The sequence below is a fragment of the Alosa sapidissima genome, chromosome 12 (assembly GCF_018492685.1).
Source record: "Alosa sapidissima isolate fAloSap1 chromosome 12, fAloSap1.pri, whole genome shotgun sequence".
NCBI lineage: Eukaryota > Metazoa > Chordata > Actinopteri > Clupeiformes > Clupeidae > Alosa > Alosa sapidissima.
This window is the reverse complement of record NC_055968.1, coordinates 32,609,933-32,624,932: the sequence shown is the minus strand read 5'-3', so window position 1 is coordinate 32,624,932 and position 15,000 is coordinate 32,609,933. Positions and strand designations below refer to the sequence as shown.

The 15,000-nt window shown below is 47.4% G+C and overlaps 1 protein-coding gene across 2 annotated transcripts in view; it reads left to right on the top strand.

Annotated features, from left to right (window-relative positions):
• vcam1b (vascular cell adhesion molecule 1b) overlaps positions 1-5,559 on the top strand; it is a 10,377-nt gene extending 4,818 nt beyond the window's left edge. For both annotated transcript variants that reach the window (XM_042057260.1, XM_042057259.1), the window contains 4 exons: positions 1,264-1,569; positions 2,199-2,462; positions 4,033-4,293; positions 4,536-5,559. In XM_042057260.1, the coding sequence (XP_041913194.1) occupies positions 1,264-1,569; positions 2,199-2,462; positions 4,033-4,293; positions 4,536-4,696 (992 nt within the window). In that variant the 3' untranslated portion in view covers positions 4,697-5,559. The remainder of the gene's footprint in view (positions 1-1,263; positions 1,570-2,198; positions 2,463-4,032; positions 4,294-4,535) is intronic.
• The last annotated feature ends 9,441 nt before the right edge of the window (positions 5,560-15,000 follow it).

Here is a 15,000-nt window from a genome sequence, read left to right as displayed (position 1 = left end):
CCCCAGGGTCCTCTGGCCAGCAAGGCTTACACTTCGGAGTTGGGCAATGTTTGATGCTGAAGAGTTGGATGTGAAGTTCATATTTCAGCCTTTTGACTTTGATATGAAGTTCATATCTTTTGAGTTTGATATGATGTTCATATCTTTTGAGTTGGATGTTTAGGTTCATATCTTTTGAGTTGGATGTTTAGGTTCATATCTTTTGAGTTCGATGTTTAGGTTCATATCTTTTGAGTTGGATATGAAGTTCATATCTTTTGAGTTCGATGTTTAGGTTCATATCTTTTGAGTTCGATGTTTAGGTTCATATCTTGTGAGTTGGATGTTTAGGTTCATATCTTGTGAGTTGGATGTTTAGGTTCATATCTTGTGAGTTGGATGTTTAGGTTCATATCTTGTAAGTTAGATGTTTAGGTTCATATCTTGTGAGTTAGATGTTTAGGTTCATATCTTGTGAGTTAGATGTTTAGGTTCATATCTTGTGAGTTGGATGTTTAGGTTCATATCTTGTGAGTTAGATGTTTAGGTTCATATCTTGTGAGTTAGATGTTTAGGTTCATATCTTGTGAGTTAGATGTTTAGGTTTATTTTCGTCCCTTTCTGAATGTTTCTTCTAAGATTTCACTTCAAGCGGAGTCTCCAGCTGGAGCTCATGCTTCTTTCATGTGCTTTGGCTCACATTTGCTTTTTCTTCTCTCTTCTCTCTCTTTCTCTCTCTCCTAATTTCTCTCTCTCCCTCTCTTTCCACTCCTCTCCTCATCTGTCTCCATCTTCCTCCTCCCTCCTACTCTCTTTTTTCTCCTCTCGTCTCTCCTCATTTTTTCCCCTCTCTCTCCCTCTCTGTCTTTCCTCTCCTCATCTATCTGTCTCTCTCTCTGTCTCTCTCTCACCTTCTCTCCTAACCATCTCTTCCTCTCCTTTTCTCCTCTCTCTCCTCCTCTCTTGTCTCCTCTGTTTGTCTCTTCTCATCTCTCTCTTCTCTCCTCCTCTCCTCTCCTTCTCCCTCTCTCTCTCTCTCTCTCTCTCTCTCTCATCCTCTCCTCTCTTCTCTCCTCTTTCTGTGAGCTGTGTGTATGATTTGATTAAAGGCTGTATTTTCATTAGTAGTAATCAAACCCCTGACGCTGTTTTAATAAAGGTTTAATAAAGCCTCTGCTGTCCTCCGCTCTGCAGCCTTCCTCATCTCTCTCTCTCCTCTTCTCCTCTCTTTCTCTCCTGTTCTCTCTCTCCTGTTCTCTCTCTCTCCTGTCCTCTGCACTGCAGCCTTCCCCACTGCTCCGCTGGTCGAGCGCTCTGGCTCCCTGCTGGAGGGGGAGCAGTCAACCTTCCGGTGTGTCCTGCGGGACGCGTATCCCCGCGAGGCATTCCTCTTCCGCTGGCTCCTCGGAGACCTGGAGCTGACCACGCAGACCCCCGCAGAGACCACCCCCGCCTTCGAGTCCAGCGTTTCCGTGACGATGGAGCAGTCTCTCCGGGGCCGTCCACTCACCTGTGAGGCAGAGCTGCTGATGGGGGGCGTGCCCGACGTGCGGAGGCGGAGCTCCAGCGCCATCATCATGGACGTCCACCGTAAGTCTCTCTGATTGGTTCATGCTCACCACAGCCCTCACTGTAGCTCAGGACATCAGATCAGGGCCGGATCAGAGCCAGATCAGAGCCAGATCAAGGCCAGATGACTATATAAAATCCTAGAGGTTCTCCAGACTGCAGCAATTCTGGGCCTCTCCGGGCCCACTAGATACAAACAGCAGCGTGAGAGCTGTATGAAGCCGTCTCCTGCACAGTGACCCACCCATGGGCCCACTAGAGCCGTCTCCTGCACAGTGACCCACCCATGGGCCCACTAGATACAAACAGCAGCGTGAGAGCTATGTGAAGCCGTCGCCTGCACAATGACCCATCCATGAAACATTTGCTCATGAAAACATTAACCTGGAGCTCTGATTCTAATGAAGTTGAATCTAATCTAATCTAATCTGATTATATCCCCTATTATGCTGTGGTTAATATCATCCAGTTACAATGTAAAAACAGCTGTGTAATTTAAAGAAGTAGTCTACACTGTGGTTAATTAGATTACAGCATAAAAAGAGTTATGTTACACTGGAGTAATCTACACTGTGGTTAATTAGATTACAGCATAAAAAGAGTTATGTTACACTGGAGTAATCCACACTGTGGTCTCGTTTCCCTGTTAGACCCCCCCAGGAACACGAGCCTGACGCTGAGCCCCCCACACCCCATCAGGGAGGGGGAGTCGGTGACGCTCTCCTGCCGGACGCTCAGCGTTCCCGTGGGGACGGTCCGTCTGCTGCACGGGGAGAAGGAGCTGCGGTCTGCTGTGGGCAGTGAGGTCGACATCACTCTGCCTGCTGCCCAGCTGGACCAGGCTGGACACTACCACTGCGAGGCATCAAACCAATACGGCACACACACCAACAGCACCCAGCTCACCGTCACAGGTCAGACACACACACACACACACACACACACACACACACAGACCAACAGCACCCAGCTCATCCTCACAGGTTTTCTCCCTCTCTTTTCTCCTCTCCCCCACCTTACCTTCTCTCTCCCTCTCTCCTCTTCTCCCTCTCTCTCCTTCTCTCTCCCTCTCTCCTCCTCTCCCTCTCCTCTTCTCTCTCTCTCTTCTCTTTCTCTCCTCTCCTCTGCTGTTTCTCACACATGTCCAACTTCCTCTGCGTGGGCCATCTCCCTCAGAGACTTCCAACTCCTCTACTCTTTACTTTTTACACATGCACACACACACACACACACACACACACACACACACACACACACACACACTCTGCGTGGGATGTATCCCTTTTCCAATTCTACAACTTCCTGCTGTCTTTTAAAGCAAACATCTCTTGCCCTCTCTCTCACACTCAGTCGCACACACACACACACACACACACACACACACACACACACACACACATCTGGAGCCCTCATGTTGCCCCTCACATTCTCATGACCAACTTCTCAAATTTCTTGTTTTGTAAATTCACCGTGACCTTGCTATTTTCAGATTGCACACACTTAAACACACACACACACACACACACACACACACACACACTTTTGTAATATCCACAGGATCAGCATTCTCATACCCACATGACAGCTGTAGTGATTCAGATAGTTGAGTGATTGAGACTGATGAGGGTCATATAAGACGAGGTGTGTGTGTGTGGTGTGTGTGTGGGGGGGGGGGGGGGGGGGTATAGTGGACGTACTGTTTGCTTTGCAGTCTCAGCCAGATGGGGCCCAATTGTCATGTAGGGGGAAGTCTAAGAGAGTGCGTGTGTGTGTGTGTGTGTGTGTGCTCAAGGGCTTATATGGACCTCTTCAGTTTCTCACAGTCGGGACACTGGACACACAAATGAGCATGCACATGCACACACACACACACACACACACACACACACACACACACACATATATATATATACATGCACATGCACACACACACACACACACACACACACACACACACACACATATATATATACATGCACACACACACACACACACACACACATATATATATACATGCACACACACACACACACATGCACATGCGCACATATAAGGAATGGTACATGCACAAGCTGTCCAGCTGTGACATATTTACAGCAATCATGACTATATCCAGTAGTCCACTAATGAGTAGTCCACTCATGACTATATCCAGTAGTCCACTCATGACTATATCCAGTAGTCCACTAATGACTATATCCAGTAGTCCACTCATGACTATATCCAGTAGTCCACTAATGACTATATCCAGTAGTCCACTCATGACTATATCCAGTAGTCCACTAATGACTATATCCAGTAGTCCACTAATGACTATATCCAGTAGTCCACTCATGACTATATCCAGTAGTCCACTAATGACTATATCCAGTAGTCCAGTAATGAGATCAGTGTTATATTCAGTAACACTGCAGTACATGTGCTATAATGCTGCAGTCCAGTGTTGTATTCAGTGTTGTAATGCTGCTGTCATTCCCCCTGTAGCTCCGCCCCGGAACACCACCGTGGAAGTGTTTCCGTCCCAACGGGTGATGGAGGGGGAGAACGTCACCATTTGCTGTCGCTCGGTCAGTTTCCCGCCGCCTCTCGTCACCCTCACCAAGCTGGGCAACGCCACCGAGTTCTCCTCCCACAACGGCACCTTCGTCCTCACCAACCTCACGCCCAGCGACACCGGAGACTACCAGGTCAACGTCACCAACGACCTGGGCTTCCACACCCAGGTGTTCACCATCAGCGTCATGGGTAGGATGCGCCAGAGAGGCGAGATTACTGAGTTAATGAGTGAGTGAGTGAGTGAGTGAGTTAATGAGTGAGTGAGTAAGTGAATGACTGAGTGAGTGAGTGAGTGAATGACTAAGTGAGTGAGTGATTAAGTGAGTGAATGAGTGAGTGAGTGAATGAGTGAGTGAGTGAGTGAGTGAGTGAATGAGTGTGTGTATACATTTGTGTGCAAGTCTTCTCACTGTTTGTATTTTGTTCTGTAGAGAGGAGCAGTGTGCCCTCTGATGGTTGGGAGGCATTATTGATTCCCGCCGTTGTCATTGGATCAACGTTGGCCTCCGCTGCTCTGTTGCTTGACTTCGTGTTGCGGTCCAGAAAGAAAGGATCCTACAAGCTGGCCAAGTGCAACTCCAGCTCCGCCTAAATACTCAGCCCTCTCACACTCCGAACATTCACCACCCTCATCAGAGCTCTGCAACCCCAGCTTCTACTGAACACTCCCCCTCTTCAGCAGTCAGACCTCTGCAACTCCAGCTCCTGTTGAACACTCCCCTCTATAGCAATCAGAGCTCTGCAACTCCAGTTCCTGTTGAACACTCCCCTCTATACCAGTCAGAGCTCTGCAACTCCAGCTCCTGTTGAACACTCCCCTCTCCAGCAGTCAGAGCTCTGCAACTCCAGCTCCTGTTGAACCCTCCCCTTTCCAGCAGTCAGAGCTCTGCAACTCCAGTTCCTGTTGAACACTCCCCTCTTCAGCAGTCAGAGCTCTGCAACTCCAGCTCCTGTTGAACACTCCCCTCTCCAGCAGTCAGAGCTCTGCAACTCCAATTTCGCCTGCTGGTCTAAGTGAGTTCAGGCCCGTCATGAAAACTTGAGCAGCGCTCAGATGGACTTTTCTGCATCCTCACATGGTTGATTGAGAGGTGTGTGTGTGTGTCTGGGGGAAGCCTTTCCAAGCTGTGGGGCTGTTGGAATGTGATGTACAGTGTCAATGGAGAATGCATGTGTGTGTGTGTGTGTGTTGAGCGTACATAATGTATGTACGAGTGTGAGTGTGTGTCTATGTGTGTGTGAGTGTGTCTGCATATGCCTCTTGGTTGATTATTTCACATCACTGCATCTTACCTATCGAAAGCAGATTGGTCTGACATCAACTGGTATTTGTTGTCATAGAAGTCTCATCGGTATGAAAATTCTGTTTTTTTTGTTGTAAAATATGTATATATTTGTATTTATATATTGTATATTTCACTGAAGGTTGGCTTTTATTAAAATAATGTTATGTAACAGTGTTGTTGGTGTTGTTCTGTCTGGGAAACTTCGGGAACTTCTCAAAGTGAGAGGGACTTTCTACATCTTCTAATGATTTTCTCATTACATAAGGAGGAGAGGGTGGAGGTGGGGGGGGCTGTGTGTGTGTGTGTGTGTGTGTGTGTCTGTGTGTGTGTGATATAGCTCATAGTTTTTCCCCAGTCCTCCAAGCTCCATGAGTAAATCAGCTGATTTAGGATCAGCAGAGCTGTAGTAATGACCTCAGTAGCTGTGTGTGTGGGTGTGTTTATGTGTGCACGCATGTGATTAGGGGAGCTCCAGTTACGACTTCAGTAGCTGTCTTTCACTTTCACTTCCTGTTTCGCTGCTGGACTTCCCCTCTTCCAGGACCTGCGGGAGTTTTATGAGGGCACTGCCGTGTGTGGATGTGTGTGTGTGTGTGTGTGTGTGTGAGAGAGTGTACACAAGACTTCCTATGAGCAATTAGCAGTTACAGGATGGAATGTTCCTCATACCTGTGTGAGTTTGGAGAAAACATGCAGTAAAGAGAACACAGTTGAACACTCCCCTCTATACACAGTTCTCTTTTCTGAGTGTGTGTGTGTGTGTGTGTGTGTGTGTGTGTGTGTGTGTGTGTGTGTATTTGTGCCTGGGTATTAGGAGGAAAAGACAATTAGGAGTTAATAACAGGAACAAGTTATAATGGAAAAAAGTTATGCAATATGAGGCGATGCTTATGTTGGGAATAGTAAGTGACTGTTGGGGAGTAGAACGTTAGGAAGAGGCACTTACTTTAAGGAAGAGTTAACACTGGAAAGAGTCATGTCTCTGCCTCTCCCTCTCTCTCTCTCTCTCTCTCTCTCTCTCTCCTTGCCTGTGAAACATGCTCTCTCTGAACACACTATTGTGTAAAGCTGTGTGTGTGTGCCTTTGTTTGTACTGCTACTAACTCCACTGGATGTGCTTAATGATGTGTGTATGTGTGTGTGTGTGTATGTGTGTGTATGCGTGTGTGTGTGTGTATGTGTGTGTGTGTGTGTGTGTCTAGTCTCCCCTTTAAGGCTCCTCTCTTTCCTCTCCATTGATTCAGTTCCTGGCACTGCTATAATGGGCTGTTGCCATGGCGATGACATGCTGGAGAGGAGGAAGTGTTTTTGTGAAAACTCCGTTGGCTGAATGGATGGAGAGGTGAAAATGGAACAAAGTGAGAGAGAGAGAGATGGTGTGAGAGGAGAGAGAGAGAGATGGTGTGAGAGGAGAGAGAGAGAGAGATGGTGTGAGAGAGAGAGAGAGATGGAAGAGAGAGAGCGATAGAGAGGTGGAGAGATGGGGGAGAGAGACAGAGAGAGAGAAAAAAAGAGAGAGAGAGAGAGGGCCTCTACCCAGGAGAGCTGCTGCTGTATTTAGAAAGGCTGAGAGGATCAGAGACAGGAAAACAAACTTGCACACACACACCCTAAAACACACAGACACACGCACAGACACACACACACACACACACACACACACACACACACACACACACACACACACACAGGCACACACAGACACACACACACACACACACACACACACACAGGTTCCTCCCCTTCTCGTTAGTGTGGGAGAGTGGAGAGTCACGCCATGTACTGGAAGCACTGATGGATGCCAGGCCTGCAGGACACGGCTGCTTTCCATGGGGTCGGGGAGGGAGGCAGGTGGCTCGGGCACTTCAAGGGCAGATAGGCACTACGGGGCAGATAAGGCACTGCGGGCCAGGTAAGGCACTATGGGGGAGATAGGCACTATGGGGCAGATAGGGCACTACGGGGCAGATAGGGCACTACGGGGCAGATAGGGCACTGCGGGCCAGGTAAGGCACTACGGGGCAGATAGGGCACTGCGGGGCAGATAGGCACTATGGGGCAGATAGGGCACTGCGGGCCAGGTAAGGCACTATGGGGGAGATAGGCACTATGGGGCAGATAGGGCACTGCGGGCCAGGTAAGGCACTATGGGGGAGATAGGCACTATGGGGCAGATAGGGCACTACGGGGCAGATAGGGCACTACGGGGCAGATAGGGCACTGCGGGCCAGGTAAGGCACTATGGGGGAGATAGGCACTACAGGGCAGATAGGGCACTGCGGGGCAGATAGGCACTATGGGGCAGATAGGGCACTGCGGGCCAGGTAAGGCACTATGGGGGAGATAGGCACTATGGGGCAGATAGGGCACTGCGGGCCAGGTAAGGCACTATGGGGGAGATAGGCACTATGGGGCAGATAGGGCACTGCGGGGCAGATAGGCACTATGGGGCAGATAGGGCACTGCGGGCCAGGTAAGGCACTATGGGGGAGATAGGCACTATGGGGCAGATAGGGCACTGCGGGCCAGGTAAGGCACTATGGGGGAGATAGGCACTATGGGGCAGATAGGGCACTGCGGGGCAGATAGGCACTATGGGGCAGATAGGGCACTGCGGGCCAGGTAAGGCACTATGGGGGAGATAGGCACTATGGGGCAGATAGGGCACTGCGGGCCAGGTAAGGCACTATGGGGGAGATAGGCACTATGGGGCAGATAGGGCACTGCGGGCCAGGTAAGGCACTATGGGGGAGATAGGCACTATGGGGCAGATAGGGCACTGCGGGGCAGATAGGCACTATGGGGCAGATAGGGCACTGCGGGCCAGGTAAGGCACTATGGGGGAGATAGGCACTATGGGGCAGATAGGGCACTGCGGGCCAGGTAAGGCACTATGGGGGAGATAGGGCACTATGGGGGAGATAGGCACTACGGGGCAGATAGGGCACTGCGGGGCAGATAGGCACTATGGGGCAGATAGGGCACTGCGGGCCAGGTAAGGCACTATGGGGGAGATAGGCACTATGGGGCAGATAGGGCACTGCGGGGCAGATAGGCACTATGGGGCAGATAGGGCACTGCGGGGCAGGTAGGCACAACTGTGCAGGTGGGTGATGGGGCACTACAAAGGCAGGGGAGGACTTGTAACAATGGACACAAGATCTGCACACTCTGTAAGGAGAGTGTGTATGTGTGTGTGTGTGAGTATGTGTGCACAGGAGAGTGTGTGTGTGTGTGTGTGCACAGGAGAGTGTGTCTGTGTATGTGTGTGAGTGTGTGTGTGTTTGTGTGTGTGAGTGTGTGTGTGCACAGGAGAGTGTAAGGAGAGTGTGTCTGTGTATGTGTGTGTCTGTGTATGTGTGTGTGTGTGTGTGTGTGTATGTGTGTGTCTGCGAATGTGTGTGAGTGTGTGATTGTGCACAGGACACCCTGCACGTTGACACCCTCTAGCGACATCACTCATATTATGGGGGAGGGCCAACGGCTCACACACACACACACACACACGCACGCACACACACCCACACACACACATACAGATGGTGGTGTTTATTTGTCTCAGAGAGTGGTGGGGCTGCAGCTGCAGGCAGTGTGGTCGTAAGCTGCAGAGCTCTCTAGTGTGTTTGCTCTGAAAACACCTGACGGTGAGCCGGGTTAATTTGTCATTTCTAACCGGACTCCACAAGCTACCGATGTGTTTTCCAACCATAGTGGACTCTATGTGAGCTGCGGCCAGCATAATATACACCAAAGCATGATGGGAAAGAACAGTAAACACCAAAGCATGATGGGAAAGAACAGTAAACAGCAAAGCATGATGAGAAAGAACAGTAAACAGCAAAGCATGATGGGAAAGCACACTAAGCACCAAAGCATGATGGGTAGGAGCACACTAAGCACCAATAAAGCAGTACGACTTGATTAAAACACTTGGTGGCAGTTAGGGCATATTTTACAGAATCAGGAAGTTGGTTCCAGAGCAGAACAAAAAAAAAAGATGGAGGGTTTTATTAACCAATGTGTTTCTCCTGAGATTTGGGAGGTCTTAAGGGTTTACATTGTTAAAGCATGACTGACCGCTACTTTAGCCTCAACCCAATTTGTGATTTAAAAACAAGCAGCAGTACTTTAAAATCAATTCTGCAAGTTACTGGAAGCCAGTGCAGGAACGTAAGTATGGAAGTGATATGATCAGATTTTTTGGGTTTCATAATAACCGTTGCTGCTGCATTTTGTACTACTTGAAGCTGCTTAATGGTCAATGTTGATATAACAGCAACAATGTGGTCAACCACCAACATCTTCCTCTGAAGCACTGTTTTGTTGAATGAGCAAGTTTACTGAATTTTTTTTTAGCAGACATGATGACAATATTGTAGAAGGGTACATAAAGGGCGTGACTGTCTTACTAACGTTATTATTGTTTTTCATTCTGTTCCTCACTTTGAATAAATCTAAGGGGGGCCAAACAAGTTTATGTGCAATGTCTTGGTCCACCGTTGTGAGTGTTCCATTAATATATTGTTAACTCAGCGTTCCTACGGGAAAAGGCCCCAGGAACTGTGTAGGTTAGCCTTTCCAGTTAGAAGTCGTTAAAACTGTTCTTTGAACTGTTTAGTCTGACAAAAACACCATATATGAGTGTGTGTGTGTGTGTATGTGTATTGTGTATGTGTGTGTATTTGTGTGTGCTCCTGCTTCAGAGCATTAATGTGCGTGTGCGTGTGTGTGTGTGTGTGTCTTTGTATGTGTGTGTGCTCCTGCTTCAGAGCATTAATGTGCGTGTGTGTGCATATGTGTGTGTCTTTGTATGTGTGTGTGCTCCTATGTTAAAGCTGAGAGCAGCATCTTCTCTGGAGCTCTGGGTTCAGGTGGAGGGGGCTGGCCAGATTGCCCTCCCCCAGAGAGGGGCTGCTCTCCTGGGCCTGGTGGTGCCGGGGTCTGGGTGCAGCGGCCCGGGGGATCTGGTTCTGTCTGTGGGGGTCTGGTTGTCTCAAGGATTTAGAGCAGAGGCTTTTCTCTGTCTCTGATGCTGTTTTTCTCTCTCTGATATTGTTTCTCTCTCTCTCTCTCTCTCTCTCTCTCTCTCTTTCTCTCACACACACACAGACCCAGAGCCCATAATTCACTCAGGGTCGCGACCCTGCGTTATGGCCGAGGTGGTAATATGCCCTTTGTTGTGAGATGCCGCGATTGAATATGAACAACAACACCATCTGTACACGTGTGCTAATGTAGTGCTGTTTATGTGTGTGTGTGTCTGTGTGTGTGTGTGTGTGTATGTGTGTCTGTGTCTGTGTGTGTGTGTGTCTGTGTGTGTGTGTGTGTGTGTGTGTCTGTGTGTGTGTGTATGTGCGTCATTGTGTGTGTGTGTGTGTGTGTGTGTGTGTGTGTGTGTGTCTGTGTGTGTGTCTGTGTGTGTGTATGTGTGCGCATGTGTGTTTGTGTGTGTGTATGTGTATGTGTCTGTGTGTGTGTGTGTGTGTGTGTGTGTATATGTGTGTGTGTGTGTGCGTGTGTGATTGGTTCTTCCCTACCAAGCTTGCTCAACAATGTCCTTATGGATCTTGTTATGTGCACTACACTATACATATACACTATGTCTATACGGTTCATACTGAATATCCATATCTATTTTCTTTTTATCATGTTACTGTTAACACACTGCATATATCTATATTATTTGTATTACTCTTATAATGATACTGCTACTACACTGCACATATCTCTTCATGTTCATACATTGTTCATATTGCATATCCATATTTATTCTGCTCTATAAGGTTACTGCTAACACGCTGCACATATTTTATATTTATATTAATGTAAACTATACCACTTCCTTAACTGAATTATATTGTCTACACTGCGCTATATGTCACTATACAGTATGTCACTATACTGTTGTTTATACTGCACCACCTGTCTACACTGGATATATCACATTGCACTTTTCTGCTTTCTTGCACTTCTGATTAGATGCTAACTGCATTTTGTTGTCTTTGTACTCTGCACAATGACAATAAAGTTGAATCTAATCTTCTAATCTAATACTGCAACTGAAAAGGGCATCCCCGAACTGTTCCCAAAAAGTTGTACGCATCGGATTGTCCCAAATGTCTATGTATAGGCTACAGAGGCATTGAGATTTGCCTACATTAGCCCAAGCCCAAGCCCAAGCCCAAGCCCAAGCCCTGATAAAACATCATCACACCGTTACCCTCCAGTAGCATGACAGTCCACAGTGCACAAAACAGGGTCCATAAAGACTTAATAAGTGATTTTGGTATGGAAGAACTTGGACAGGGTTCTCTATACCATCAAACACCTTTGGGACGAACTAGAACAGATATTGCAAGTCGGGTCTTCTTGACCAACAGCATTGCCAGGCCTCGTAAACCCTTTTCTGAATGAATGGGACAAACTAGAACAGACGTTAATGGCAAACATGTTTTGTCTGAACTGTTAAATTTGAACGATTTGGTGTAAACATTCCATTGTAACAGTAACACTCCATCCAGGTCACGTCCAGAACCACTGTACTGTATGAAATAGCTCCTCAGACTGTTTGCGGGTGTTTGCAAACGTTCGCCAAAAACTCAAGGCAAACAGAAACCTGTCTGCAAACGGTCGCAAACGTTCGCCTATGTTTGCGAATTTTAATGCACTCGGATCTTCTTGTCCAGGAGGAGTGACTGGCCTCACGACCCCTTTTCTGAATGAATGGGCAGAAATGCCTACAGAGTAAATCCAAAGTCTTTTGAAAGCCTTCCCAGATGAGTGGGAACTATTATAGTTGCAATGGAGGACCAACTCCATTGATTTAGAACGAGAAGGTACTGTGGGTGAATGGCAGGTATCCCAATACTTTTGTTTATATAGTGCGTGTGCCCATGTGTATGTGTGTGTGTGTGTGCACGCATGCGTGCACGCGCGCCTGTGTGTGTGTGTGTGTGACTGTGTGTGTATACCTGTGTAATGTTGTTGGTGGCAAAGTGTGTATGTGTTGGCTTAAAGTTATCTTGCAGTGATAGGGAGCAGAGGGTTTTAGATCTGCTGATCCTCCTATGAACACTTATGCAACACACGGCTGTCCTCCTGCCTCAACAGGAAAGAAAACAGCACAGCACAAACACATCTCATCCCTCTCTGCCACACACACACACACACTCTCTCTCTCTCTCACACACACACACACACACACACACATACTTTATCTCTCTCTCACACACACACACACACATACCCTGTACATTTTATCATTTGCTCCCTTGTCACTTTAATGGCAGGACTACTTCCTGCAGTGGCTGCAGAGTCTCTGGATTGGAGTGTGTGTGTGTGTGTGTGTGTGTGCGTGTGTGTGAGTGTATGTGTGTGTGAGAGAGAGTTTTAGTGTAAGTGTGAGAGTGTGTGTTTGTGAGTGTAAGTGTGTGTTTGTGAGTGTGTGTGATGACTGGTGTGTGAACATTGACTCCTTCAGGGGGTAACTTGGGGGAGAGGAGCCCCAGGTCAGGCAGATGGATGGTGACCCCCCCCCCCCCCCCCACACACACACACACACACACACGCACACACACACACACACACACACACATTCCCTCACTGGGAGCATCCTCCTGCCACAATACATACTATCTGCCAGACAGGACTCATTTCACACAAATGCACACACACACATTTGCGCACTCACCTGTACACACACACACACACACACACACACAAATATGCACATTCATATTCACCTACACCCACACATACTCACTCACATGCGCACACACACACACACAATCTGCCTACCAGAGCACATCAGCACATTCTGCTGTTTTTATCACCTTTTGTGACTGGTCTTTGAGAACACACACTCGCACACACACACACACCTTTCTCCTATGTCTCCTGCTGTGATTATGATAGCATGGGGTTTGTAATATGATGCAATGCTTCTCCAGCTGAGTCTGACACGTGTCCAGGCAGATGGAGCCATAGGTACGGGTCAGATTTGCTACACATCTGCTTTGGGTCCAGATGGAGCCGTAGGTACGGGTCAGATTTACTACACATCTGCTTTGGGTCCAGATGGAGCCGTAGGTACGGGTCAGATTTACTACACATCTGCTTTGGGTCCAGATGGAGCCGTAGGTACGGGTCAGATTTACTACACATCTGCTTTGGGTCCAGATGGAGCCGTAGGTACGGGTCAGATTTACTACACATCTGCTTTGGGTCCAGATGGAGCCGTAGGTACGGGTCAGATTTACCACACATCTGCTTTGGGTCCATCTCCAGTACCAATTGTTATCTGGACCCATGGAGGCTGGACCACCCCAAACCTCCATAACAACAACTGTGTGTGTGTGTGTGTGTGTGTACTTTTCTTTGTGTGTGTATGCAGGGTGCGATTTGTGTAAAAACCAGAGGGGGGGATGATTTTGAATAAGTTTGTAACCCCCCCCCCCCCCCAAAAAAAAAAAAAAAAAACAACAAACGAACGATATATAGCCTATAATGTCATGGCTAATAAGATATTAATTTTGCGAAGAGTTTGGAGAGTAAAGTTATAGGGCAACTTGAAGTTTTATGAAAATAATTTACGAACCAGAACATAAAGACCATATGGAGCTTCTATTTCTTGCAGCTGTTAAAACACCCGCTAGATAGTTTAAATACCCACCAACATTCGTTTTTGCAGTAGCCTACAGATTATTTCTGAAAGTTATTTGTCTACTAGGCCTAGCCAACTGGCTGATTTATCAAACGAGTGCTTTCTCGTTCGTCCTCCGCAAACTACGGGTGTTTCGGTAGAGAGCCATTGAATAAGCGATGCCAAGCAATTTCTGTAACACTTTTTGTGACATTCAGCAAATATCTCCTCATTTAATGTAAGTTCCTTCGGACAATTAGGCCTACGTTCTACTCTACGTGCAGTTGTCCTCCATCTCAGTTGCATCAGTTTTCTACATTTTGAAGGTTCTAAAATATGACGATATGCTTCACTGAATCCTTCTCGTTTTCTTTCATTTGTCCAGCTAACTTTTCCATTGAAACTAGCCATTTATGATGGATTACACACTCGACATTCTGAAATGTCCTGCACGATCAAGGCCAAATTAAGTTATCACGCAGCCACTCTGTCAGCAGCATGAGTGCTGACGGTGACGGTGCGTTTCTGATGTCAGATTATTATGTAGGCTAGCCTACTAGACTGTTCTCACGTTTACTTATATGAAGTAGCATTAATCAATATGAGGGGCAGAGGGGGATAAATGTTGGATAAAAATAATTTAGCAGAGGTAGGGATAGGAAAACCAGAGGGGGGGAAATCCTCACCATCCCCCCCTACAAATCGCACCCTGTGTGTATGTCTTTGTCTCTTTGTGTTTGTGTTGTACATTTATTTTACAGGATAAACTTGACTTGAGATTCACCATGTTGTCTTCAAGAGGTTCCTTAACACAATGTGTGTGAGTGTATGTGTGTGTGTTTGTATGTGTGGCCTTAACTTTTGCCATTACAGTAACATCTGGACCTCACATTAGCCTTGACTGATTGTTTATGTGTGTGCATGTGTGAGTGTGTGTGTGTGTGTGGACCTAACTTTAGCCATGACTGT